This window comes from Chaetomium tenue (genome assembly GCF_020726465.1).
Source record: "Chaetomium tenue strain MPI-SDFR-AT-0079 chromosome Unknown F5144scaffold_5, whole genome shotgun sequence".
NCBI classification, from domain to species: Eukaryota; Fungi; Ascomycota; class Sordariomycetes; order Sordariales; family Chaetomiaceae; genus Chaetomium; species Chaetomium tenue.
Window position 1 is genome coordinate 1,313,822 of NW_027117333.1, and position 25,621 is coordinate 1,339,442.

The 25,621-nt window shown below is 57.0% G+C and overlaps 10 protein-coding genes across 10 annotated transcripts; 7 read left to right on the top strand and 3 right to left on the bottom strand.

Annotated features, from left to right (window-relative positions):
- Positions 1 to 89: 89 nt before the first annotated feature.
- F5144DRAFT_631019 (uncharacterized protein) lies at positions 90 to 1,565 on the top strand (the record flags this gene model as incomplete). The annotated part of the gene is made up of 3 exons (XM_066792438.1): positions 90 to 286; positions 338 to 364; positions 420 to 1,565. Exons 1-3 carry the CDS (start codon positions 212 to 214, stop codon positions 1,563 to 1,565), a joined length of 1,248 nt encoding a protein of 415 aa, XP_066641139.1. The 5' UTR covers positions 90 to 211.
- On the bottom strand, positions 1,357 to 2,807 carry F5144DRAFT_576771 (translationally controlled tumor protein). The gene is made up of 5 exons (XM_066789157.1): positions 2,654 to 2,807; positions 2,452 to 2,563; positions 2,216 to 2,353; positions 1,989 to 2,148; positions 1,357 to 1,933 (listed from the first exon to the last, which is right to left on the bottom strand). The coding sequence occupies exons 1-5, from the start codon at positions 2,666 to 2,668 to the stop codon at positions 1,849 to 1,851; spliced, it is 510 nt and encodes a 169-aa protein (XP_066641140.1). The 5' UTR covers positions 2,669 to 2,807; the 3' UTR covers positions 1,357 to 1,848.
- A 606-nt stretch (positions 2,808 to 3,413) lies between these two features.
- Positions 3,414 to 5,166, top strand: F5144DRAFT_576776 (fatty acid hydroxylase superfamily-domain-containing protein). Its single transcript, XM_066789158.1, has 2 exons — positions 3,414 to 4,366; positions 4,460 to 5,166. The coding sequence occupies exons 1-2, from the start codon at positions 3,688 to 3,690 to the stop codon at positions 4,978 to 4,980; spliced, it is 1,200 nt and encodes a 399-aa protein (XP_066641141.1). The 5' UTR covers positions 3,414 to 3,687; the 3' UTR covers positions 4,981 to 5,166.
- Positions 5,167 to 5,240: 74 nt separating this feature from the next.
- On the top strand, positions 5,241 to 5,875 carry F5144DRAFT_283116 (uncharacterized protein). Its single transcript, XM_066783731.1, has one exon. It carries the CDS (start codon positions 5,500 to 5,502, stop codon positions 5,839 to 5,841), a length of 342 nt encoding a protein of 113 aa, XP_066641142.1. The 5' UTR covers positions 5,241 to 5,499; the 3' UTR covers positions 5,842 to 5,875.
- A 3,025-nt stretch (positions 5,876 to 8,900) lies between these two features.
- Positions 8,901 to 11,065, top strand: F5144DRAFT_576807 (uncharacterized protein). The gene is made up of 3 exons (XM_066789159.1): positions 8,901 to 9,076; positions 9,259 to 9,466; positions 9,525 to 11,065. The coding sequence occupies exons 2-3, from the start codon at positions 9,329 to 9,331 to the stop codon at positions 10,659 to 10,661; spliced, it is 1,275 nt and encodes a 424-aa protein (XP_066641143.1). The 5' UTR covers positions 8,901 to 9,076; positions 9,259 to 9,328; the 3' UTR covers positions 10,662 to 11,065.
- Positions 11,066 to 11,694: 629 nt separating this feature from the next.
- Positions 11,695 to 14,465, bottom strand: F5144DRAFT_576810 (uncharacterized protein). The gene has a single exon (XM_066789160.1). The coding sequence runs from the start codon at positions 14,333 to 14,335 to the stop codon at positions 11,774 to 11,776; it is 2,562 nt and encodes an 853-aa protein (XP_066641144.1). The 5' UTR covers positions 14,336 to 14,465; the 3' UTR covers positions 11,695 to 11,773.
- Positions 14,466 to 14,620: 155 nt separating this feature from the next.
- On the top strand, positions 14,621 to 16,775 carry F5144DRAFT_283276 (histidine phosphatase superfamily). Its single transcript, XM_066783732.1, has 2 exons — positions 14,621 to 16,319; positions 16,373 to 16,775. Exons 1-2 carry the CDS (start codon positions 14,901 to 14,903, stop codon positions 16,487 to 16,489), a joined length of 1,536 nt encoding a protein of 511 aa, XP_066641145.1. The 5' UTR covers positions 14,621 to 14,900; the 3' UTR covers positions 16,490 to 16,775.
- A 71-nt stretch (positions 16,776 to 16,846) lies between these two features.
- F5144DRAFT_549166 (uncharacterized protein) lies at positions 16,847 to 17,746 on the bottom strand (the record flags this gene model as incomplete). Its single annotated transcript, XM_066787563.1, has 2 exons — positions 16,847 to 17,233; positions 17,435 to 17,746. The coding sequence occupies 2 exons, from the start codon at positions 17,744 to 17,746 to the stop codon at positions 16,847 to 16,849; spliced, it is 699 nt and encodes a 232-aa protein (XP_066641146.1).
- A 2,097-nt stretch (positions 17,747 to 19,843) lies between these two features.
- On the top strand, positions 19,844 to 21,175 carry F5144DRAFT_283305 (P-loop containing nucleoside triphosphate hydrolase protein). Its single transcript, XM_066783733.1, has 4 exons — positions 19,844 to 19,971; positions 20,190 to 20,309; positions 20,377 to 20,755; positions 20,828 to 21,175. The coding sequence occupies exons 1-4, from the start codon at positions 19,952 to 19,954 to the stop codon at positions 20,900 to 20,902; spliced, it is 594 nt and encodes a 197-aa protein (XP_066641147.1). The 5' UTR covers positions 19,844 to 19,951; the 3' UTR covers positions 20,903 to 21,175.
- A 1,396-nt stretch (positions 21,176 to 22,571) lies between these two features.
- On the top strand, positions 22,572 to 24,671 carry F5144DRAFT_492151 (uncharacterized protein; the record flags this gene model as incomplete). Its single annotated transcript, XM_066785904.1, has 4 exons — positions 22,572 to 23,699; positions 23,772 to 24,174; positions 24,276 to 24,399; positions 24,545 to 24,671. 4 exons carry the CDS (start codon positions 22,572 to 22,574, stop codon positions 24,669 to 24,671), a joined length of 1,782 nt encoding a protein of 593 aa, XP_066641148.1.
- Positions 24,672 to 25,621: the final 950 nt, after the last annotated feature.

Consider the following 25,621-nt stretch of genomic DNA (forward strand, 5'->3'; position numbering starts at 1 on the left):
TGTAATTATGCCAATCTTGATGCCATCCTGTTTTGTACATACCAGCTTGCTACCCGACTTGGTCTGGACCCACTATTGTCAACTTACCTCACCGTTCTCAGCTCAACAACCTTTATGTCGACCAACATCGTCATTACGGCACATCCTCTATATCGTGATTCTATTCGGTTAGCTGGCGACCCATTTTCAAACGAGTCAGGGGAAGCACATCATGTCACAATACAAGGACATCCTCAAAAAAGGATGGCATCCAGAAAAGGACGGGACTGGTATCAGAGACCAGATGGTATGAGAATTTGAGTGCCTTCATGTTGGACTTCAGACTAATATTTTCCAGAAAAGCTTAGTTGGCCGTGGGGAAGACGTAAGCTGCCATCCTTCTACATCAAGTTACCGGCATCGCTGACCATACGAAATAGCATACCCTCCGTAACGATCACGTCGCCACACCCATCACCTCGCTGCGTGATCCAGCCAGCTTTGCCCCTCCACCCAAACGGAATCCCAACGCATCGGCTGGGGCAACCAGCCCAGCAACCTCCTCATCACCCGCTTCTCATACCGGCCCAACCATCCCCCCTCGGGCAGGAGCAACCGCAACAGACCCGACATCAAACGAACCTCCCGCTCCTCCCAAGCCATGGCGCCTAGACACCACCGGCCTCTCTACATCCCACCTCCCGCCGCCCCCAGGTAGAACCGACGGCGCCAACAACCGCCCTGCCCCTCCCACACCGCAATCAGGCGGAGGCGCAGGCAGAGCGCCTCCCAGCCTCCCACCGCGCCTCCCGCCACGATCATCCACCTCGTCTCCCGCCACGCCCTCCCCCTCCTCCCCGGCCCTCCCCGCCCGGCAGCCCGCCCCAGGCCCAGAGCAGGGCTACGTCAACCAGTTCGCCGTCAGCCGCCTCGGCGCGGCCGGCATCTCGGTCCCCGGCTTCGGCATCACCCCCTCCTCATCATCCACCACCGGCCCATCACCAACAGCCACAACCCCCCAAAACCCCTCACACATGAACGAGCTCCAATCCCGCTTCAGCAAACTCAAAGCCTCCGCCTCCAGCCAGTTCTCCAAAACCCCCACCCCCGAACCCACCACACACAACACCACCACCACCACCACCAACACCGGGACGACCCTCGCGCAAAAACAAGCCGCCGTCCGCACGGCCGCCGCCTTCCGGAACGACCCGTCGTCGGTCTCGCTGTCCGACGCGCGGGCGGCGGCGTCGACGGCCGAGAATTTCCGGCAGCGGCATGGGGAGCAGGTGGCGGGGGGGCTGAGGGCTGTGGGGGGGTTGCAGCAGCGGTTTGGGAATGCAGCTGCAGCTGGAGGTGGGGGTGGGAATGCAGGTGGGGGTGGGATGGGGGTTGGGGTTGTGGGTAGTGGTCTCGCGGCGCTGGCGGGGAAGAAGAAACCGCCTCCGCCGCCGCCGCCGAAGAAGCCTGGTTTGTCGGGAGGGATGAGAGGGACGGGGCAGGAGCAGGGGCAGGAGCAGGGACAGGGGAGTGGTGAAGGTGATGAGCCGCCGCCGATTCCTATGGCGACGAGGCCCCGGTTTTAGAAGGGTCTGGGTTGATGTTGACGGAATGTTGTCTGGTACATGGCATTGGTGTGTTTACATTGGAACATGGCATTGCACGTTGCGGACTTTATTGGTAGATCAGATATGGGCGGGGTCGATTCGTCTGTGTTGGTGGGCAACGATAGTCGGGCTGTAGGCACCGCGAAACTATCTATAGAAGCGCACGACTGTGCTTGCACAGTGCCTAGATATTCCAAGCAAAACAGAGACGGGCCATCCAGTCCGCGTGATTAAGGGTATAGGCGGGCACGATCCCAGTCCCTTACACCTTCTCCTCCTTAAGGCCGTGCTTCCACACAACGACGTAAGGGGTGACGCCATCCTCGCGGTAGTTGAGGAGGACGACCCTGCGCTGGTTAACCACGGCTCTAGGTATATAAGAGAAAACAAAATGATACTCACATTCCATCGGGGTTCATGGACTCGCCGGTGTAAAACTCCCAGTCCTTGAAGCTGCCGACGACCTTCTTGGCGAACCCTTGGGCCTTGGTCTCAAACTCCTTGACCTCGTCCTCCGACTTCCCGCTGTCCTGGAGATGTTTCTTGACAGCCTTCATGTAACCTGTTATGTGGCAAACCAGTCAGCGACTGTTTCTTGTGGGTCGCTAGGGAGGGTGGGGGCGGTTTACCCTTCAGGTAGGTGAGATACGACTTCTTGTCGAACGAGGTGCTTTGGAGACGGAAAGAGCTGACGATATTGTTGACCTTGACATCCTGGTCCTCAACGCCCTCCTCCGCCTCCTCGGCAGAAGCGTTGGCACCGGTGTCTGCGAGATGTGTTAGCGTCCACTTGTGCTTCCTCATGTCTTCCCAGCGCAGATTGGCAGATCCTCAATTTGGCATCCGAGGGCCGGATCGTACGCACCAACTTGGACGGCGCCCTCAACGATCATGGCGCAGTCGGCCTCGTAGACAACGCCGTCGACCTCCTTAAGGTCATACGAATCCGAGATGACCTCGTCACCGGAGATAACGTCCTAGCCGCAGAGCTTGTGTTAGCGAACTTGCGCCCATGCGCGACATTGCAGCGGCCCGCCGCCCTCGTTTGTCAGTATCTTCTGGCGCACCTTGTAGATAATCATCTTGAAAAATGGTTTGTTGAATCTGGGGAATTAAGGTAAAGATTGGCAGGACGAAGCGGTTGCAAGAGAAAGTGGGTTGGGGTGATGGGAAAAAATTGAGCGGGGGCAAAGTGATGGAGGAGGGGTACGAAGTAGGTAGGCGGGGCAACCTTTTTCAGCGACTGGGGAATTCCAGCTCAACTGTGCGCCACCCACCGAGCGCACATGGCTGATTGCAGGGTACGTCACTTGAGGCATCGCCTGGGCCCATTTTTAAACCCATTTGGTTAGGTACCTTAGGTGGTTGGCTGAGGAACTAGAATCAGCATATTGTTGAACTCGAGGCTTTTTATCTAATCTAACCCTAACCCAAATTGAGTGCCATTTCTCATCTCGGCTTTTCAGGCGTTGAATAAACCCTAACCCAGCGTACCCTAACCCAGCGTGCCCAGCTCCCGGACTCGTCCCCAGGGCCGAACGCCGGTCTGTGGGGCTTTTCGGCGCGACTCCGAGCGCTGCACTCCTTGCCGCTGACGGATCATCGGTCTCTGCCAAGCCTAAACAAGGGCGTCGGTCTTTTTCAGGAGAAACGAAGGGCGGAAAGCACGAGTTGTCTGTTTAGAAGTCGGAACACGGCGGATAGGGCGGGTAGAGCAAGATTACCTCCCTTAAATACCAAGGTAGCTGAGTCATGGTGATCTCCTCGCTTGCCTGTCAAGCCTGTCAAAGTGGTGCGATGAATGGCCCGACATTGAAAAAAAAAAGACGGGAAATTGAAATCTGGGCCGTGCGGCGAGACCTTTTCGCCATCCAGGGACCAAACACAAACGGCTTCTCCACAGCCGATCTTCTTTTTCTTACCCAAGCATCCATCTTCGTTCGCGCCATTCCTTCATTCTCGATTGACCATCCATTTTTGCACTGATTGATTGATTCTGCCGCTGTCGCAAGGCAGCATCCCATCCTGTCCTTTATTGTTTTGCGTCTGCAACACACTCGCCCCGGCCTGCTCGCCGTGTTAACGGCCCCCCGGTCTCATCATGGCGAACACAACCCTCGCATCCGGCCTGCCGCCGCTTCCGGCTTACGAGATCCAGCCGATGCCCGACCTCCTGCCCTTCATATCCGACTTCTGGCTGTCGCTCATCTCGACGCATATCGCCTATTGGGTCGTGTCCATGATCTTTCACGTCATCGATGTCTACGACTTGTTCCCACAGTACCGGCTACACACGCCCGAAGAGATCAGCCAGCGGAATCTGGCGTCTCGCTATGAAGTGGCTAGGGATGTGATCATCGAACAGATAATTCAGATGGGGATGTCTGCTTTCCTCTCCGCGACCGACCCGCAACAGACAACGGGCACCGAAGAATATGACGTTGCGGTCTGGGCGACGCGAATTCGGCTGGCTCAGCGCGCGCTACCCACGGTCCTCGGAACGCTCGGGTTTAACGCCGCGGCCATCTCCAAGAACATGGCTGCCTCCTACCCGTTGCTAGCAGGTGCCTTGGCCGGCGGGCACTATCCGTTCCTTACCACGACCCTCGACGACGTCACAGGAACCGCCGTTCCGGCCTTCGCAACATGGGAGCTGATGGTCGCCAAGGCCATCTACTGGGTCATCGTCCCCGGATTCCAGCTCTGGGTTGCCACCTGCTTCCTCGACACATGGCAGTACTTCTGGCACCGTGCCATGCACCTGAACAAGTGGATGTACAGTACGTCAACCCGTCTCTTCGACAACACCACAACCCCCCCCCTCCCCAACCCCCCTGTATGTGTGCCAAACTAACCCTCATCCCCCCCTGCAGCCAACTGGCACGCCCGGCACCACCGGCTCTACGTCCCCTACGCCTACGGCGCGCTCTACAACCACCCGATCGAGGGGTTCGTGCTCGACACGCTGGGCGCGGGGCTCGCGTACAAGGTGTCGATGCTGAGCGCGCGCGGCGGGATGCTGTTCTTCGTGTTCAGCACCATCAAGACGGTGGACGACCACTGCGGGTACGCGCTGCCGTGGGACCCGCTGCAGCACATCACGAGCAACAACGCGGCCTACCACGACATCCACCACCAGAGCTGGGGCATCAAGAGCAACTTCTCCCAGCCCTTCTTCACCATCTGGGACCGGCTGCTGGGCACCATGTGGAAGGGGGATACCACCGCCAAGTACGAGCGCACGCGCGCCGCGGCGGCCGTCAAGTTGGATAAGAAGGAGGCTGCGGCGGCGGAGCCTGTTGTTGCTGAGAATGGGAAGGCCAATGGCCAGGTGAACGGCAAGACGAACGGCAAGGTGAATGGCAAGGCGAATGGGAAGAGCCGGGCTAAGTAATTGGATGTGGGTTGGCCAAAACGGCACCTTTCGGGTGGGTGGCACTTCGCTGGGCGGGTGCGAGAGACGGAAGGGGCGGGCAACCATTAGTCTGTCTTGGGAAGACATGACAGACAAGCAAGGCCTGTTTTTGGATGCAATATTCCGGGATGGGTTAAAAATCAAAACGACATTGGGCATCACGGGAAGGAAGGGGATTGATTGGAGAGGCGTTTCGTTTTGCTTTGCTTCGCTTCACCCCCAACTTACTTTTACACACTACCCGCCCCCAACCGACCGCCTATGTTCGGGAGTGGGCGGTTCTTCTTTGCATTAGCATGACGGGAAACGAAAAACCGGTCACACGCAAGGCGCCAGCGCATCGGGATGATTGGCCGGCCAGGGAAAGGGAGGAGGGATATGAAGACGAAGATAATGTATAGCTACTGATCTCTCAGCCGGTATTTCGCACTCCGGGTAGAAGAACGCCAGGATGACCGGCAGCGGGAGGGGAGGGATGGATGGATTGGGAGGCTAGCTATGGGAACGCAGCGCGGCGTCGGGGCTGGCTGGCAGGGCGGACGGGCGGGTGGGCGGGCGGAGGTCATTGCGCTGGCTTGCTTGCTTGCTTGCTTGTTTGCTTCTACACTCTTTCTTAAGGTTCCGGGCGCGCGCGCACACTCACTCACATCACACTACTACTACACTACGTACACATATTTAATGATAATACCCGTTTGGACAACAGCGCCGCTTCTTTTTTTTTTCTTTTTTGGGAGACATGTTTCGAGACGGCGCTGCCGGCGGCGTGGTCGTCCGGGGATACATATTGCACCGCATATATACATCGACTTCTGCGGCGTCACGGCGCGGCTTATGTAGGTAGGTGGGCAGGCATGGCATCGGCGCAGCCGGTTGGCGCTGGAAGGGAGGTTGGGGGAGGCTTTCGGTCATCTGCGGTTTGGCGGCGCTGTGTTTTGGTGAGGTGGTGTGCTGTGCCCGACTGGCTTGGGGGGGTAAGGCGGGCGGGAACGGCTTGACTGAGGCCCGAGTGCTTGGGTGGTAGGCATGTGGCGTGGTGTGGTGGATGGTGTGGTATGTTGTGGTGTGGTGTGTTGCAGTGAGTGTGATGCGGTACGATGTAGTGTGGTAACTATGGCGCGGGAAGGATTCAGCTGCATGGTGGATGGTGTGTCATCTATTCTCGGGTGCCCGTCGCCGTTGTCGGACTGAAGTGTGTTTGGCTCTTTGGACGATGGGATATGGAGTGAGTTGGCCATTTGCCAGTACAGTTCACAGAGTACATCGTGCACAGGAGAGAGCATGAGAAAAGCACGGGGAACAAACTGATGTGTGAGAGCTACCATACACAGACCACAAACCCTGAGCTCAGCCTTCTGAATATTGAATCTTGAGACATCATTATTTGTGATATTCTCTTGTCAACCAGGCAGCCACAATGTGGTTTCATCATGAAGGACAACCAGAAGTTCTAGACCATGGGGGCGTTGAGTGTTTCGAGTACTTGAATTGCTATTGCAAATCAGGGTCTCCGTGCAACTCTGCGCAACACGCACAGCCCGAAACCTCAGCCGTCTAAACTGTCGCACAGCATTGGAATTTCTAAGTGACGCTTGGACCCGGGTAGGCATTGACAATTGCTTCGAGAAACATTCAAGACCTGGTTCAGCCAATTTGTGTTGTCGTTCTCTTCCCAATCAGAGACATTCCTGATGCTTTTCCTCCGAAAGCTTAAATCTCATCGGAGATGGCTGATGAGGTGTTGTCAGCTTCATCTTGCTGGGTTGGGAAGATCAGCTGCTGACGAAACAGGTGAGACGACTGCTTTGGGACTGCTGGTGGCCGCATCCGAAATGACCGGTTCATGCCATGGGCCGCGTTTGCAGGTCGCACGATTGACTGTGCTGGCGCCTTTCAACGACGAGGATTGCCCTTTTGCGTGGGAAATAAACGACCCGCTTCAGCTTGAGTTGTAAACAATCGTCATTTGAATTTTGGCCGGGCTATCCCTCGCCCAGAACGGCGTGTAAGGGTTTCGCCGTTTTCTCCAGTGTTTCTGGTGTTTGGTTGAGTGGCAGTCAGGCACATCAGGGACTTGAAGACAATGCATTGTGTTCCAATGACCAATCAACAGCAATGGATGCGAGCGGCCCGCAAAGTGGGTCTTGTCTCAAGGCTGCTCGACCACTGTGATTCGTCCTCATTGACCCTCGTCGCTCGTCTCATCCCCATCGAGAATCCGTTTTTTTTTTGTGCCCCTGGGAAATGGAGCTTTCGATCTCATGTTCGAAACCGGTCCACCACTGGTGGGAATGCGACATCGCGTCAGGCACAGAACACGGAAATTCCCGCAACTCCGACGGGGTTGTGAGTGGAAAGGCCGATGATGCCGCCGCAAAGGAAGAACCACTCAACCAGTCGACGCCTGACAGCTGTCTGTTTTTCCAGCTTCATTCAGCTGAGACATGCTTCGGGCCCTGCAGCCACCCCGGGACATGGTAACGCCAACACACACACACCGCACGCACACAATGGGGCAGCGAGTCATCCTCTTCTGGAAATACTGGCTAGAGTCCAATTGGGCGTCTTTTGCGGCGAACATGCACAGAAAACATGGCGGTGACCACGCCTGCAGCTCCCGCCTCGTGCGGCGATGCCATCGTGCGGAGCCTGGGCAGAAGTGCAGGTACACTAGTTACGTTAGTTAACGAGTTAACTATTCCCAGGCTAGATATTCTGCGCGGCACAGCGATCGAACCATCGAATTGCATTGTCTGTTAGAACCCCCAACCACCCCGTCAGTGCCGCTCTCCCTAAACAGCTGCTGCGTGTTGTCAATTGGAAACAGCCCTTACCGCGTCTGGACGACGGGATCTCAAATGACGGCAAATTCCAGATTCGGGGCGTGTCGGGATCTCTTTGTCTCTCGCTTGATGAACCAACAGAACCGCCGACGGAAACAGTGTGCAGCGATGGATGCAACCATCCGCCTTGATCGACTGCACCCCAACCACACAAAGTCCCCACATGGCGTCGATGGTTGCCAGGGCCACCCCCGACCTGGACCCCTGGCGAGATTAGCGGTGCATGTCGGTGCAAGTCGACGGCCCAATCCCCAGCCTCGATCCTTCCGTCAGCCGCTCACAATCTGTCATCCCATTCGACATCGCGACAACAGGGCCAAAGCGCCCCGTCAATCATCGCACCCGGGGGGCTGACTTGGCAGCCCTAGGGGTCCTGTGGGAGGGCTGTGGGGGGAGTGAGTGTTTGGGGTTTCGATCGAGGGAAAGAGAAAATGAAATAATGCTCGTCATGGCGCGCTCCATCGGGGAGGGAGCCTTCTCTGTGTCCACCATGTTAGTACCCGCTCCACGATCGCGCTTCCGAGGTTCTTAAAGTTGCGCCAACCCCCCTCGTCGACTTTGCTGTGTTGCTGCGTCACAACATCGAACCAGTCGAGTCCACCCAACACTGCGGCACAGTCGTCTCAAAGTGGGCTATTTCTGCATCCGTCAACGCCGCAACGATCTGGTCGAAATCGGGCAAACAACTCGAAACAGTGACACTCGTTGTCGCCGCTTGCGTGGCTAAGCGCCGTCCACTCAACCCCACGGGCCGCCTCCATCTGCGCATCACCACGGCGCTTCCGGGTCTTTCTCGAGATTCCCATTGGCCGTACGCCCTAGCCCTTCATTCACAAAGACGACTGCCACGTTAGTTAGTCGCTCGTCTCGCGTCTCTTCGTACCCTGGTACCACACCCCGGCCCGGTCGTTCCAGACGCTCAAGGCAGCTACACACAACTTGTTCCACTTTATAAGAGATCCTGCTGCGCCATCTCGAGACTGGGTCTTCTGAGGCGCAACAAGTCCACGTTCCATCAAGATGGATCCCACCACCACGCTCTTTACGTTCATGCTGTAAGTTCTTTTTGAGCACGCCTATTTCTCACTCGTTTTTCATTTTGGTTCTCCGACCATCCGTTCGCTGCCCAGTCTGGCCCTGTGCTTGCTTGCTCTCTTGGTATTATCCGGTCACTCTTTCTTTGGACATACCTAGCCACTCTTTTTCTCTTATTGTCTTACTGTCTTCCAACTGTACGTCTTGGTCTTGGTCCGGATTGGTGGCGCATTGTTCAAAAGGATTGGCTCTGCTCCCGAGACTGTCGAGTGTGGTCTCACCCGAGCCCTCGCAGTTCAAGGGCGCATTCCTATCCCGACACGGCACCGCCCGGCCACGCAATGTCTTACCCTCCAACCAGAAAACTAACACGAAGCAGACGAACACCCCCTTCAATCAAAGCCGTACAACTTATCGGATCTTGGGACAACTTCACAAAAAGCTACACCATGGAACGCGATAGCCGACGGGACCGTGGCCAATGGAAAGGTTGCTACACCTTTAAGGATATCACGTGTGAAGGGGATGCCGGGAGCATACCGAAACGGGATGGAGGCCTAAAGATGGGGCACACTTACTACTACTACGTAAGTGCCACTTCCCGATCCGGACGGACCTGAGTCACACTGACCGAGACATATATAGTACGAACTCGACGGAGCTTCTGAGGCCCATGATCCCTCCCAGCCGTCGACGAACACCTGCCCATATCTTCCTGGGCAGACCGTCAACACTCTTTGGATTCCTGTCGAGCAGTCGCAGAGGAAACGCAGCGCTTCGCTGACATCGCTGCACGAGGCGGACTTCAAGACGATGGACCCGGCCAGCAAGTTCATTTCTCCAAGGCCAGCGCCAACTCCCCCAGAGCCCGCTCGCCGGCTTGGGACTGCGCCCCTCCGGATGCCGCAGCAGACGCGCCCGTCCAGGTCACCGTCGCCGAGCACCCGCTGGCACTTCTCAGCTCGGAAGCTATTCAGCCGCAAGTCGAGCTCGTCTTCGCTTAAGGACATGCAGATTCCGCAGGCAGAATTCGAAAGGGCTCCCAGGTCCGAAGGTAGCAGGTCAAGGGACATCTCGCCTGAGTCGCTGCGCAGGTTCCTCGTCGATGACGCCCCGCTGGAGCACGAACACGAGGACAGCAATGCGCCGGCGATCGACATCCCAGAGGACATTGTCGAGGAGAACGAGGACGACGACAACTTCGCCACCTCGGCCGTCTCGGAAACCATGCAGTTCACCGGGCTGTCCCCGCCCCCACCACGCGCCCTCTCCCCGGCCATGACCATCGCCTCCATCGACGACACCGACACCGAGGCACCCGCCAGCCCCTACCTCACCATGCCGCCCGCCCCGACCCGCACGCCACCCCGCCTCCCCACCCTCAACACCACCCTTCCCGCGAAGCACCACCCCTCCTTCCCGCTCTCCGCCCTCTGCCCGGAGTCGCCCGACTCCGCCTCCCCGCCGGGCTTCTACCTCTCCGACGCCGACGACGACGACTACGAGGAGGACGAGGACGTCCTCGGCGCCGCCGCCCAGATTCAGAAGAACCCCTTCGCGCGGAACATCGCCGCCACCCTGTCGACGTACTCGCTCCCGCGCACCGCGGGGACTGACGCTGGCAAGCTGGCTACCCCCGCCGCTGCTGCTGCCGCCGTGGGCCAGCAGTCGGCGGTGCCGGGGTCGCTGATGCTTACGAGCCCGATCCCGGATGCCGGGCTGGGGGAGCTGGTTACGGAGCTGGGCTGGATGGCGCAGGCTATTGGGGGGCGCTATGCCTAATCTTTCCGTTTTGTTTTTTGGTTTTACTTTATGGGTGTCTTTGAGCGGGATACATGGCAAAATAGATTTTTTGGTGTCTGGTTTGGGCCTGGTTTGGGTTTGCATACATACATAGCATGGAGCGAGCGGGTACCGGTTTCATAGATACCTGGGTTTTTGTCTCTTTTTCTTTTGTTTCTTAAACTAGTCTCTTGGGGTGGGGATGGGGAGGGGTCTGGATTGTGATGAGAAGAGGAATCATGTTGGATCTGCGAGATGTCGGCGTGGAAAGTGAATGATGAGATGGCGGTTGATGAGCACCATGGGTGATGCTGGGGATGGATGGGATGGCTGCTGTCACGGGGCAAATGCACGTTGACAGAAATCTAATCAACTCCGACGCCTACTTGGCTGTCTGTCCACCTCTCTCGTTTCTCCTGCGCTCCTACTTGTCTGTCTGTGACCCAGTCCTCCAACCTCGGAGATGAACCCTTCCCAACGAAGACATATCTTTCCCTCGAACCATGAACTCATCAACAAACGAGAACACCCCCGACACCAGAACCCCCAGTCATTGTTGCCTACTCCAACCGAACCAAACCCGAACCTAACCGACCCCATCGCGGTAACATCGTGAACGACTCCCCCAATACGACGTCAGCACTCACTCACCCAAGCAGTGTGGAGATGCAAGTGGAGGAAAAAACATACTCAGCCACACACACGATGCTGGCCCTGGGCTCACGCTCGTTGCAGGCCAGCCTGAAACGGCGCGGTCAGACGACTGTGCTGTGCCGCACGCTAGACCCGTTCGTCTCATGGTTGTGGACTGGGGTTTTTTGAGAGAGAGAGAACGTGCATGGGTGGGTGGATGGTTGGTGGTTGCCTTGGTTTGGGGAGGGTTTGTTTACTTCGCCCCTTTTTGGGGGGATATTATTCTGGGGTTGGGAGAAAAGGGTGGTGGTCTTCTTCTCGTGGCTACTTTGCTGACGAATAATTCTCACACGTTCACAGCTGATTGTGAACCAACAATTGCGTTGGGAATCGTCAAAAGTGTATACAAACCATGTTTTTGTATGTATAGTACATGTCTCTATCGTAAAATACGTACAATCCCCTACCTCACCCCCTCATCAAACATTCGCCTCCCAAAACCTCTCAGCCAGCTGCTCCCCCATCAGCCCCTGCGCGTACGCCAGATGCCAGAACCGATGTTTCCAATACCTCTTCCCCTCCCCACCTCCCTGCACGAGGCCCACCTCGTCGGCCGTGCCAATCTTGCGCGCGGCCTCCACGACCCGCACGGCAGCCTCCCCGTCACCGACATCCACGACGGCCCGCAGCAGGTCGTAGAGGGTGCCAAAGGTGATGGTGCTGTTGCCGTTGACGAAGACGCGGTCAAAGATGTGCAGGGCGCGGCGGACTTCGCCGGCCTGGCAGTAGCCCTTGATGACGCACTCCCAGAAGACGCGGTCGACGCCCTTGTTGTCGTGCAGGCGCCTGTTCTCGATCAGGGCGGTGACGGCGGTCGAGTCCGGCGGGTCGCGTGAGAAGTAGTGCTCCGCCAGCATGGTGTAGATGTGCGAGGTCAGCTCGAGGCCGCGGCCCCAGATTTGGGCGAGCACGGCCTTGACGGGCTCCTCGGCGCGGTCGCCCTCGCGGAGAAGTATGTAGAGGATCTTGGCGTAGGCCTGCATGTTGATCTCGACGCCCGCGGTCTTCATGGCCTCGAGCATGCGCTCGACCAGGGAGACTTGCTGCGCGGGGGGCAGGTCGCCGATTTGGTTGAGGGTGCCCTCGAGGAGCACGGTGAAGGTGGCGACGTCGGCGCGGATGTTGGTGCTGCGCATGGCATCAAAGATCTGGTCGATGCCAGCCATGTCGCCGCGGCGGACAAGCGGTCGGAGGAGGGTGTTGAAGGTGTATATATCGGGGTCGATGCCCCGCTTGGCAGCCCAGGCGAGGACGCGTGTAGTGTCCCTCTCGCGGTCTTTAAGGCGGATGAGCCCAGAAAGGACGGCGTTGACAGCCTCAACGGAGGGTTGGACGGCCACGGCAGCGTAGCGAGGGTCGGAACGGGCGGCCCAAATCTTGGCCATCTCGTCGAGCGCACGGAGACCGGCATCGGGTTCGCCGCAGACAAAGAACCCGTTGATGCGGGCGGCCCAGATAGTTGCATCCAACTTGATGCCCGAGGCCACCAGCTTGTCCCAGACGGTCTTGAGGCCGCGGGGGTTGTTGGCCTTGACACAACCATGGAGCATAGAGTTCCAGGTTTTGATAGAGGGCCTGATGCCAATGCGTTCCATGTTGTTCCACACACCGACGGCCTGCTGTGGCCGGCGCATCATGGTGTACGCTAGGATAAAATAGTCGAACATCTCGGGGCACTTGCCGAGCTCGGCGATATGGGCGGCATCGGGGGTGGCCTCATCACCCCAGAACTCCAACCAAGCATTGTCTACCATCCTGATATGCATGCTCTTGATGGCATCTCCTAGCTGACGATGCACACTAGCGTTGACATTATCGGGTAGTTGCCCGGATGGGTCTAGAAAGGCATTAACCTTGGCCTTTTTCTGCCGCTTGGGCCACACGAAGTGTGGGAGATCCAAAAAGGTATCGAATATCGGTTGGAAGTCTTCGCGCCGGGGCGGCCGCGTTTGAAATATCAAACCCGTCATCATGTGAAGGAACGGCGCAGCCTCCCCCTTGGTAGCGCGGGCACGGCTGAAAGCGTCTGTCAAAAGCTTGTACGTTGCAAACGCAGCAAAGGTCGGCCTTAGTAAAGACGGGGTCAGGTACTGGGGGAACATGGCCCCGAAGGCCTGTTGGAGCGTGAGTTGTTGCGGAGGCTTTCCGATCGGGCGGGCCGGGCCGGTATTGAAGACGTTCGTGACTGGGGATTTTGTCGAGGAGCCACCTTGCGCGGGAGATCTCTGCGAGCAGAACACGCGCCAAGCACCAAGGAGGTCATGTACGAGGGCGTCTCGCCGCGCCATGGCTGTCTCGTAATCCTTAATCGAATCGTACTTGTCAGGAACCGTGTTTTGTCGGTAGATGTGCTGGACCAGCGTGATTATGAGGGTAGCCCACGCGGCCGGCTTAAGGACGTCTAGCTCAAGCATGATCTCAGTGATGCGAGTGACGCTGGGTAGCCGGTTAGAGTCGAAATCCCGCGCCTTCTCGAGAGCTAGCCTGTTAAGGAGAACGGCAGCTATCTGGTTTTTGACAATCTGCGAGACCTCGGCGGCGCCCTCCTTGGTAATTTGAGGATACACCGTCTCTTGAAAGTATGTATATGCCTCTGCAAGAGTGGCGCCCTCCTTCATCATTGTTTGCATTCGGAGCACGTCCTTCACGAGTTCGAGGCTGGCCGTCCCAACGACCATGGTGCCGAAAGGAGGAGCCGCCTGAGCTTGGTTCTGTACGATGCTCTGGAACATGGCAACCGAAGGGGAGTGGCTGGACGGCATTGGGTGTCGAGGCGTGGAGAGCGGTGCGATGGAGGGCCGGTCAACCGACCGCTCGGCGCCCATGCCTCCATTGTTTGTTCGTATGTTGGTTCTCGCATCTTCGGCAGTAGCAGTGCTGCTAGAACTCGAGATGCCACGACGGGTTCGCGCACGGGATGTGACGAGTAGGCGAAACTGACAACGTAGGCAGACACTGCCTACGCTTCCCAGTTCGCGCATCGCTGTTGCTGGATTATTTGCCCTAGTCCAAGACTCGGCTTGTGGATATGGTTCATTTCGTGATAAGACTATCCAGGTTCGCAGTTGGTGTCGGCCCGGGTGACCATTGGCGGGCGGGTTTGGAGGGTCGGGTGGGGGGTGCAACTGCGGTTTGAGAAATCAAAAATCAAAAACAGTGAGAAGTGTCGTGGTTGCCGTTGTTCCTATCTCGGCTCAAAATTTTGGAGACTGCTCAACGGCAATTGCCCCGAGTTGAGAGGTTGCACCCCAGAATGCCAAGCACCTGCCCCCACCAACATTCCATCGGACATCCCTTGTTAGGTGTTTCCGACGGGATCATGTGCGACGTCACTAGAGGGACTCGAGCCAGGCCAGGCACCGGACCTGGGATTCTTTCTCTTTCCTTTCTCAAAAGCTCCAACTTTTCCACTTTTACTGTGCATTTAACACTGATGGCCCCCCCCCCCCTCAACACCTTTAGCTAGAGTGCCTAGCCTAGGTAGTTTCCAGGCACAATTCCCCCTCAAAACCTCTATAATAAAATTAAATCTTGTGCAAAACCACCATGACAACCCTTGTCCCCCGCGCGCCCTACACGGATGATGAGCTCCGGAAGCTCTACCCGGACGGCCTAGAGCTGCAACTTGTGCAGGTCCTAATGCGCCATGGTGAACGCACTCCCGTCTCGGCTCGCTTCCAGAATGCCGGTTTGCAACCCTGGTGGCCATATTGCGCCAGTGCCCGTCAGATGCGATCCGCCGTCCTCGCCTCGACCAATTCCAAAGCCGACCATTCCTTTGACACCCTGGAATGGAAACGCCGTTTGGAAACCTTTGGCAGCAATGACGAGCCGGTCATTGCCGGTGGCCCCAAGAGCCAGCTGGACGACATCTGTGACATGGGCAGCCTGACAGACCTCGGCCGGCAGAGCACTTACCAACTAGGCCTGCGTCTGCGCCAGCACTACGTCGACCGTCTTGGTTTTATCCCCTCCACCATAAGCTCGGCCGACTTCATCTATCTGCGCTCCACCCCGGTTCCTCGTGCCCTGGAATCTCTGCACCAGACATTCTCGGCCCTATACCCGCCCTCCGCCCGCGAGGCCGACGCAACTGGCAAGTTCCCGGCCCCCACCATTCTCACCCGCGTACCCGGCGATGAGACCCTCTACCCTAACGATGGCAACTGCCGCCGGTTTGCCGCGTTGTCGCGGGCCTTCGCACAGCGCGCCGCCGACAGGTGGAACAAAACGCCGGACATGGAATATCTCCAGAAGCTCTATGGGAAGTGGATGCCCCCGGACACCAAGGTTGCCGTGGACTCGCGCCCGCGGTTGTCAGGTATTATGGATACCGTCAACGCCACGCTCGCCCACGGACCCGAGACCAAGCTGCCCAGCGAGTTCTATGACGAGAAGGGGCGGGCCATCATGGAGAAGATCGGCGTCGAGGAGTGGTTCGCCGGGTACAACGAGTCGAAGGAGTACCGCATGCTGGGCATAGGAGGCCTGCTGGGGGACATTGTCGGCCGGATGGTTGGGAGCGTTGAGCAGCAGACAATTAGGGACGGGTCGCAGACGCTGCTGAAGAGGACCGGGCAGGGGAACCACAGCGACCGGATCCGATTCGGCCTGAGCGGGTGCCACGACACCACGCTCGCGGGCGTCCTCGCGAGCTTGGGAGCGTACAACACGGATCGATGGCCGCCCTTCACGAGCCACCTCGCGATTGAGCTATTCAGGGAGGCCAAGATCCCGCCGCCCTCCCAGGAACCGGTCAAGAGTGGCTGGTGGGGTTCGCTTTTCGGGGCGGCAGGAGCTCCAGCGAATATCGGGCGTCGGCCGACGACGGAGTTGACGGCGAGCGAGAAGAACAAGCTGGAGGGGTACTACGTGCGGATGCGCTACAATGATGAGCCCGTCATTGTGCCGGCTTGCAAGCTCCCAGGGAATCACCTCGAGGGCGACGAATCGTTCTGTACACTGGTGAGTTTCACACCTAGCTTGCCATTTGATTCTAGATAACTAACCAAATCTAGGCTGCCTTCAAATCCGTCGTCGACAAATTCACCCCGACAAACTGGAAGCAGCAATGCCGGATGAATAAGGACCAGCCCACTCTACCAAGGGGGGAGCCCGAATGGGCGGGCCATTAAGAGTTCGCATAGGGCTTATTCGAAAAGCCGTGCCTACATCTTTAACTATCATCATTAACATAGGGGGTTGGGTCGGGAGGAAGACTGATTAATGAAGTAATGGGCAGGCTTTGGCTACCTTTCCTTTCGGATAGGTTGGAAATAGCTCAGCGGATATCGGGCGATTGGGAGTACAGTCGAAGGAATAATGAGAGTCAAAGGACTCAGTAATGAATGAAATCACCACTTTCAAAAAATTACTGTGTAGAATTGGGCCCAGAGGCTGCCCATTAGCGAGTTTATCGCACGCCAGTCGTGGGGTTATGGTTGACACTTAGCTCCCAGCACTCTGACAACCCCCAACTGCCATCGGCCCTATTACGCGTTGACATCCACCTCCGCCATCTTCTCCTCTAGAGCCACAAGTTTCTTCTCCTCGGCCTTCTCCGCCTTGGCCCTCTTCTTCCTCGCCCTCCTCACTTCCAACTCCACCGCGGCCATCGCAGTGTTAAGGGTCGCCAGCCGGGGGATAATTTCTTCCACTGCTTTAATCGCGTGTCCTTGGGCTTGTCGCAAGGGAAGCGGCGTGAGGATGCCAAACCAGCGGAGGGGGTCGACAGGCTTCGCCATTTCCTTTTCGTCGTCGCCGCCACCCGGCGCGGCATCTGAAATTTCCTCCTCGGGCTGCTTCTCCTTCACGTCCTCATCCCCAACCCCGTCACCCACGGTAACCGGCGGCTCCGCACCAGATCCGCCCTCCGCTCCCTCACCCCCAGCGCCGCGTCCCGACGGAGGGTACACCGCAACACGAAACACCACACCCTCCCCTTCTTCCCCATTCCCCTCCTCTCCACCCCCTTTCCCACCCTCCCCATCCACGCCCTCCCCATACACACCCCCTTCCACACCCCTCCCTTCCACACTCCCCCCCTCCACACCCACACCACCACCACCCCCAACACTCACAACCACCCTCCTCCCCGCCTGCATCCGCCCATCATAGTAATCGCTCCCGTACCGCCGCACCCCGCGCTCCGCCGCAAAGTTGGCCCGCGCCAGGTCCTGGTACAGGCGGGTCTGCAGTGTGTGGAGGGTGTGTCGGAGGGTGGTGTACTCGTCGAGGAGGGTGAGGTAGTGCGTGAGGAGGGCGTCGATGGGGGTGGTTGCGGTGGGGGTTGCGGTTGTGGTTGAGGTTGAGGTTGAGGCTGAGGCTGGGTTGGGGAGTGGTGGGGTGGTTTGGGCGAGATTGGGGTCGGGGTTGGTGGTGGTGTTAGACATGGTTATTTGTTTGATGCCCGAGTTTTGGGATTGCGAAGGCGTTTGCTGGAGGTTTGGGGGTTTTGTTTTGTTTTGTCTTCTGGGTGTTGGTGGATGGTGGTGAGTTGGTTTGATGTTCGGTTAAGAGTTGGGTGAGATGATACTGAGAATTAACATGTGGTTGGTCGAGCACAAGATCCTACATAGGCCCCACTTGGATTTATGAACTTATGCCAAACAAACGGCGGATGCTAGGTAGCTAAGGTGCCTCTCAGTACAATATTAAGTGAATTCACTACCCTAGGGCCGTGGAAGCTGTAGATACTCCTTTACGCGAGGATAAATTGAGAAATTGAGGAACTGGATCTAGGGTCGCCGCATCTTTGCAATTGCCATCCGGAGCTTGATACCCTGTCGCAGATCGCGGCATGCCAGCCACGGTGTCCAGCTAGACCCGGGATTATACCGATAGGCGTTCAATGCTTGCTTCTGGGCGGTTTTTAGTTCCAGCTTCAATGTACCCCGTGTCTCGGATAGAAATATTGGCCCGTAAGAGCTTGCGTGAGGCTGCAGACCGAGTGAGCGCCCACCGATGAGACTCGGACGGCCTTACCTCTTGAGTTACAGATTAGACTCGACGGATGGCAATTAGGCAGATATTGCCTCAAGGCCGTGTGTGGTTGACCGCCGGGCAAGAGCATAACGAAAGAGGAGCAAACACCAAACAAAAGTGTTCATAGCTCCCGCCCAGCGAGCATGCCCCACTTCCATACCCTTGCCAAGCCGACCTCCGAATCCAGCAAAAATGCTGCAAGTTTGTGCTGGTGATGCTGCTGCTGCACGCGATGCTCTCACTGGGTCGGTCTTTTGTGCGTCGTCGACATATTGCCGTAATTTTACCAGAAGGAGTAGGCTCCCGAGGCCCATCACTTCCTAGTTCGTCTCAGGTGCTTGGATTTGGATGCAAAGGCCCCGCGCCCCTCATGCAACCCCATGCTGTCGCTGCGATGCCACGGACGGAACCTCCTCCGACAGTTTTCTCGGCCCATCTTCGTGCACGCTCTGGATCAATTATATCGCGGGAAAACGGATTCAGAAACCCACGGAGCCCCGGGGACCGACTATGCAGCAATGGCGAGATCTAGCGAGCACTCACCTTGACGTGAAGGAGAGCCAACCATGGTTGCCCGTTAGGCCAGAACGGGCCGTGGCCAGCCGGGGACGATCCTGGATCAAGAGGTGATAGGGCCGCGCTTCTGTCGCACAGCATTTGCCGGCTTTTACGTTTTCCAGAAGGCCAACCAATGCAGCCCGGCGCCCACCTGCCAGCCATGTGCCAGACCAGCCGCCGGAACATGGCACGCCAAAGAACACATGCGCGCGTATCGAACTTGATGCGTTTCCAGGTTATTTTATGTACATACCTAACTATGCCGTACGTTCACTCGGACATCAATGTCGTCTAATTTTCCAATCTGATCTCCGTCCAAACCCTGGCAATGTGCTTAGCTCGAGTTGGTTAGTGCAGCCAGGACCCTCCGGCTGTCTGCCACCTGATTGCCGGGATTCAAGCATCGTCGTTATCAATCGACCGATTGCGAACGCCGACGAGAGAAAGCCCAACCGAATGTGGGAAGCCTGCTTGGCCCCAGCGCACAGGACCCCCGGCCAAAAGAGACCACTGACCGCTCGCCTGGCATTCTTCCCCAGCGAGCCAGGCCCTCCTGGTTTCCCAAGCTCCCCCCGTAATTTTACGAGGCTGCTGCTGCTTGCACGCTTGCAACAAAACCTCCAGTCCCCTTTTATTCATTCACAACCCAGACCCATCTCCCTTTCCCATTCAATTGCTGCCCTGCGACTCAAACTGCTGCTCCTTGTTAATCGACCGAACCATTCTTGTTTCTTCGTCCGACTCGATCAACGACACTGCTTTGTCTGCACAGACACGCCCCCCCTTCCCCTCTAGCTTGTCTCGAAACATCAATCGCCTTGCTTCATTCGTCATCTCGCCCACCGCCGAAACCCCATTATTTGGTTTCCCGCTTCCCCATCCCTTCGCTTCTCAAACTCCACTCCGCCGCCCTGCGCACTTTCGGATTGCTAGTGGTCTACAAAGCGCGATAAGGGGAAGACGAGTTTGGCTGCAAGCCGTCTTTTCCTAAGGCGGTCGACGAAACCAAGTCATATCAAACGCCCGACTCCCTTTTAGGAGCTCCGTTTTCGAAAATGGTCCTCGGAACTATCAAGTATGTCCGCCCTTCCCAGCACGCAGAAGTACAAGCGGCCGCTCGCAAGCCTTGTTGTTGCATGGACGACGAGCCCACAGAGACGTATCTCGTCTTGACGGTGTTGCTCGGGAATTGCCGTCTCGATTAGACGCGTCCCTGCCGCTTCGATTGCTTGCGCGCAGCCCCGCCGTCCTCTAAGCCGAGAGACTGTGACTGACCGAGTAACCTCCTTCTAGGTGCGTGGTCGTCGGCGACGGTGCTGTCGGCAAGACATGTCTTCTCATCAGCTACACGACGAACAAGTTCCCGTCGGAATATGTGCCCACAGTCTTCGACAACTACGCCGTCACGGTTATGTATGGCGAATCCTGATGATGCGCTAGCTCGCTCCGCTCTCGTCACACCGCTAACAGATGCTTCTAGGATCGGTGACGAGCCGTACACGTTGGGGCTATTCGATACGGCCGGACAAGAAGATTACGACCGCCTGCGCCCTCTCTCATACCCCCAGACCGACGTCTTCCTCGTTTGCTTCAGCGTCACGTCACCGGCGTCGTTCGAGAACGTCCGCGAGAAGTGGTTCCCCGAGGTACACCACCACTGTCCCGGCGTGCCGTGCCTAATCGTCGGCACCCAGGTGGATTTGCGGGACGACACCCAGGTGGTGCAGAAACTGAATAAGCAGAAGATGGCGCCGGTGAAGAAAGAGGATGGCGAACGGATGGCGAGGGACTTGGGCGCTGTTAAATATGTCGAGTGCAGCGCCCTCACGCAATTCAAGCTCAAGGATGTGTTTGATGAGGTGGGTATCCAACGCCCCCAAGCGGGCCACAACCTGCGATAGACAATGATGAGGTTGACTAACGGTTTCCAGGCTATTGTTGCTGCGCTTGAACCGCCGCCGCCGAAGAACAACAGGACCAGCAAACACAAGTGCCGGATTCTCTGATACGGGCTTGGAGCGTATGGCGTGATGGTCAGTCAGACTTGATTCAACTGGCGTGGGGGCCAGCCCATCAGGAAACAAAGAATCTGGACAGCTATATACCCAGGTCTATACGACCAGCCGTCACCCCGCGGCTTGAAAGTTGTCTTGAGCGGGCGCACAACAATTGGACAGTAACCCCCGAACACCCCCTATCCGGGGAAAAGAGGGATTTGAGAGCAAAACCCGGGCAAATACCCAGGGTTGTTTCCTCCCGGAACTGCCTTAATTCGCCTTGGGCCACGAACGACGCCCAATTGGAAAATAGGGGCTGGGTTTATTTACTATCAAAAAGGGTGGCCTGGAGTTGATCATTGTTAATTTTATTCTCGAGAGACATCAACCCCAGCCACCCAGCTTCTTGGTACCGACCCTCCCTGGCTTGGTAGCGGGTATTTTTTCCTTCCTTCTTGATTCTATCTCTCTTGTCAATGGGGGGCAAGTTCATAAACCGAGGCAGGAAACTTTCCATTTTGATAGGACAGTATGGCGATCGGTGTGCAATTGAATCAAGATCCTCCTATTTGACCTACATCTGCTTTATCCAGGACATTTAACAGTACATCTCCAGAGAAGTCCAGCCCCGTAGCAGACCTCTCTCGGCCTAAAATAGATGTGTTCACCGGCGTAGAGAGCCGGCCGGGAATTGCAGGCATTGAAACACGGAATGCAAACCGGTAATGGTACGGACGCCCTGAGGATTCAGTAAATATCACGGCTCTAGTGGTTTGATACAACGCAGGCATTGATTAATATTGATTGAGAACTACAACGTAGCGGTTACGGTGATAGGACTAAGACGAAACTTTTGCCAGGGATGACACAAATAGCATTCAAACCACAGGAATACAGATACGGCGCCGATTGCTTACATGACTTATCCACTCCCCTCGAACCGAAGCGTGCAACTTCTAGGAGGAGTGGTTTAGCGTCTCGATGTTGTCTTGTAATTAGCAAGATAAGGAATAAGTTCAGACGAGGAACAAGGCCTAGGATGAACCATCTAAAAACGGCCATGTACTCGAGTCATACTTTTTTTATGTCCATGCATACACGTCTGCCAGGGTCTATAATCAACGATCCCTACAGTCGCTGCACCTAGGTAGAAAGTTAGGCTTAGGATTGACCTTGGGAACTTGGAATTGTGATTTCAACATGCATCTCAATTAGGGGGATCGTCAATTTACACCAAAATCCTTGACTTTGAGATCCTATTAACTCGAGTCGAGATTCGGGGTCCTCGAAACCGACACGACAGCAGATATCAATGACGGAAGCTTATCGTCCGGATACAACTTTGCCATCGACTTGTTGATCGCCGTAGCGTGTTCCATATGTTGAACCCAGATCATGCGGAACTACAGACCCGTAGTCCCGGGACATGGGGTGCAGGGCCCTTATCTTGCAACTCTCAAACAAGCACAGTGAGTCATTGTGGTGTTTCGGGCACCGGCCGAGGAGCCAAACCCCCCAATTGCCCCGCCAACTTTTTCTCACCCGGACCCAGACCCCTCAACCCCACCATCCACCCATTCTCCCCCTCCTTGACTTGTCACGTTTGCCCACCAACAACTCCACGCACGAACCAAAAAAATAATCCTGCGATTGAAAGCGCACCAGTGCGAACGACAAGATGGCCGCGCCGCAGGACCTCGCCGACCGCACCAAGGCCGCAGCGCCCGACTCCAAATGCTACATTGACCCGATATCGGGCAAGGACGATGACTCGGCGGACGGTTCCGAGGCCAAGCCGTACCAGTCCCTCTACCATGCCCTGCTGCAGCACATCAACAAGCCGGCACCCGCCTATCTCACCCGGCCGGCACCCGCCCCCGCAAAGGAGGGAGCGGCCAGCACAGAGCCCGCGGCACCACCGGCATGGGAGGAGCCGGCCAAGAGCGCCATGAAGAAGGCGGTTAGCCGGGTGGAGGCGCACAAGAAGAAGCTGGCCAAGGAGCAGGCGTCGGCGAAGCAGGAGGAGGAGGAGCGCAAGCAGCGGCTCAAGAACCTGGAGGACGCCAAGAAGATCGTGCTGCGGGAGGACACCTCGCTGCCCCCCGCGGTGCGCATCAAGATCAACAACAAGTCGGTGGAGCTCGGGGACGGCAAGGACAAGAAGGGGGCGCGGGTGCAGGTGTTCGGGCGGATCCACGAGCTGCGTGCACAAAAGACGACGACCTTCATCACCCTCAAGGACGGCTACGGCTACCTGTCGTGCATCCTGCCGGCGGGCGACCTGACCAAGAACTACGACGCGCTCATGTTCGCGCTGGAGACGGCGCTGGTGCTGCACGGCGAGATGCGCGCCGTGCCCGCGGGCGTGACGGCCCCCGACGGCCGCGAGCTGCACGTCGACTACTACCGCGTGCTGGGCACCGCCCCCAGCGACCTCGAGGCCATCACCAACAAGGTGTCGGCGCAGCAGGACCCGTGGGACGCGCAGATGCTCGACAACCGCCACCTGGTGCTGCGCGGCGAGAACGCCTCGTCCGTGCTGAAGCTGCGCGAGTTCGTCGAGCTGGCCTTTATCGACAGCTTCCGCGAGATGGAGTTCCGCAAGGTGTCCCCGCCCGCCATGGTCCAGACCCAGGTCGAGGGTGGCTCCACGCTGTTCAAGTACGACTACTACGGGGAAGAGGCCTACCTCACCCAGTCGAGCCAGCTGTATCTCGAGACGGTCATGCAGTCGTTGGGTAACGTGTACTGCATTGAGAAGTCGTTCCGGGCGGAGAAGAGCTTGACGAGGCGTCACTTGTCCGAGGTACGTGACCGGCACTAGGCACCGGGGGGCACTTAGAAAGGGGATGGGGAGGAAAGCTGACGGGACTTTTAGTACACGCACGTGGAAGCCGAGCTCGACTTTATCGAGTTCAACGACCTGCTGGACCACCTCGAGGAGATGATCTCGACCGTGGTCGACAAGGTGCTGGCGGACGAGACGATGCGCGGGTACGTCAAGGCGCTCAACCCGGGCTTCCAGAAGCCGACGCGGCCCTACATGCGCATGAAGTACGAGGAGGCCATCGAGTGGCTCAACAAGCAGGACCCGCCCATCCCCAACGAAGACGGCAACCCGCACGTCTTCGGCGACGACATCGCCGAGGCCGCCGAGCGCCGCATGACCGACATCATCAACCGGCCCATCTTCCTCACGCACTTCCCCGTCGAGATCAAGGCGTTTTATATGAAGAAGGACCCGCAGGATCTGAGGGTGACTGAGTCGGTCGATGTGCTGAGTATGTTTCTTTCTTCTTTTCTTTTTCTTTTTTTTGACACTGTTTTTTTTTCTACCCCAAGAGATGGTACATACATGGGAAGACACTAACTTTGCAATCAGTGCCCGGTGTTGGCGAGATCGTCGGTGGTTCCATGAGAATGGATAACTACGACGAGCTGATCGAGGCGTACAAGAAGAACGGCATCCCGCACGAGCCCTACTACTGGTACACTGACCAGAGGAAGTGAGTTTCACCTTTCCTTCCTTTCGCTCACCGCCTCCTGGCCGAGAGAATCCGGAAACATCCAACCCTGCCTGCTATTATTCTTGTTCTTATTTTCCTCGAGTTGCGCCGCACGGCTGACTGACTGACTGACGTGTCTGTCCAGGTATGGCTCGTCGCCGCACGGTGGGTACGGCCTCGGCCTGGAGCGCTTCCTGGCCTGGATGGCCAACCAGCACACTGTCCGTACATGCAGCTTGTACTCGCGCTTCATGGGGCGGTGCAAGCCTTGAGGCCCGCGAGGGGGTTGGGGCTGGTTTGAGGGCGGTGGAGTTTGGGGGGGGGGGGGGGGGAGGCCGGTTTTCGGCGGTGTCAGACGGTCGGGCTAGGGCTAGGTAGATACGTTGATAGATATCCCTACCTAGATTTGGAGGTTGGGGTCCGGACTACTACTACCCCTGATAGACAGACAGGCGTGCTTTGCATCCATGAGGATTTGATGAAGAAAGCTCACCTTGTGTTTATTGTTTTTGTTTTGACACGTTCAGGGGCCTGTTTTGACACGTGCGGCGTTTGGGGGGTTGGAAGGGGAAGGATTGTGGCACCGTGACATTATTATTAACGATCTGAGATCTAGGATCGTGGTTGCAGCTGGTAAACCCTGGAACCTGCGCTTGTTTCTTCTGCGGCGTGGGCGGTAGCGTGTGCGGCGGCGGCTGCTTGTGATCCTTGACAATCCATCCACCGGGCGGCCGAGCCAGATTCCCGGGTTCTTTTTTTTCTGACGGGTTAGTTAGTGTAGCGAGGATCTGTGTGAGCCCTGGGGAATCTGTGAATCCTTCGGGAGATGTGCGCCCCTGTGTCTGTCTGTGCTGCTGTTGTTTGGTTTCGGTACATGAGTGTACATGTGCATGAGGTACCCACTGATGAAACGGTTTGTTTACATCTTCGGGTGCCTTCGTCTGTTCTCGAAAAAGATATTACGATGAACGGAGAGGGACAGGAGTGTTAGTCGTTGGGGCGGTTGGAAGCACCCAGCAGTTGCTACATTGGCTCCCTCGGGCTAAAAAAAAAAGAAAATAAAAGAAAAAAAGAAAACCGGACTCGAAAAGGGAGCAAAAAATCAAGAAAATTAACAAACGCAAAGAAACCAGGAAAATAAGGAAACTGAGCAAAAGAAATCGAGTAAAGTAAAAAAAGTAGACTGGAGGCTTCCGAATGGCCTTATTTTGCCTATAGGGCA

Excerpts from the sequence above, each read along its gene's own strand:
- F5144DRAFT_283305 (XM_066783733.1), top strand. The coding sequence starts at position 19,952 with ATGGTCCTCGGAACTATCAA. Across the intron at positions 19,972-20,189 it reads ATGGTCCTCGGAACTATCAA|GTGCGTGGTCGTCGGCGACG; the intron begins GTATGTCCGCCC and ends ACCTCCTTCTAG. Across the intron at positions 20,310-20,376 it reads AACTACGCCGTCACGGTTAT|GATCGGTGACGAGCCGTACA; the intron begins GTATGGCGAATC and ends AGATGCTTCTAG.
- F5144DRAFT_283116 (XM_066783731.1), top strand. The coding sequence starts at position 5,500 with ATGGGAACGCAGCGCGGCGTCGGGGCTGGCTGGCAGGGCGGACGGGCG.
- F5144DRAFT_576771 (XM_066789157.1), bottom strand. Across the intron at positions 2,354-2,451 it reads TGAGGGCGCCGTCCAAGTTG|ACACCGGTGCCAACGCTTCT; the intron begins GTGCGTACGATC and ends CACATCTCGCAG. Across the intron at positions 2,149-2,215 it reads GTATCTCACCTACCTGAAGG|GTTACATGAAGGCTGTCAAG; the intron begins GTAAACCGCCCC and ends GCCACATAACAG.
- F5144DRAFT_283276 (XM_066783732.1), top strand. The coding sequence starts at position 14,901 with ATGACAACCCTTGTCCCCCGCGCGCCCTACACGGATGATGAGCTCCGG. Across the intron at positions 16,320-16,372 it reads ACGAATCGTTCTGTACACTG|GCTGCCTTCAAATCCGTCGT; the intron begins GTGAGTTTCACA and ends AACCAAATCTAG.
- F5144DRAFT_576810 (XM_066789160.1), bottom strand. The coding sequence starts at position 14,335 with ATGCGCGAACTGGGAAGCGTAGGCAGTGTCTGCCTACGTTGTCAGTTT.
- F5144DRAFT_576776 (XM_066789158.1), top strand. The coding sequence starts at position 3,688 with ATGGCGAACACAACCCTCGCATCCGGCCTGCCGCCGCTTCCGGCTTAC. Across the intron at positions 4,367-4,459 it reads CCTGAACAAGTGGATGTACA|CCAACTGGCACGCCCGGCAC; the intron begins GTACGTCAACCC and ends CCCCCCCTGCAG.
- F5144DRAFT_576807 (XM_066789159.1), top strand. The coding sequence starts at position 9,329 with ATGGAACGCGATAGCCGACGGGACCGTGGCCAATGGAAAGGTTGCTAC. Across the intron at positions 9,467-9,524 it reads GGCACACTTACTACTACTAC|TACGAACTCGACGGAGCTTC; the intron begins GTAAGTGCCACT and ends AGACATATATAG.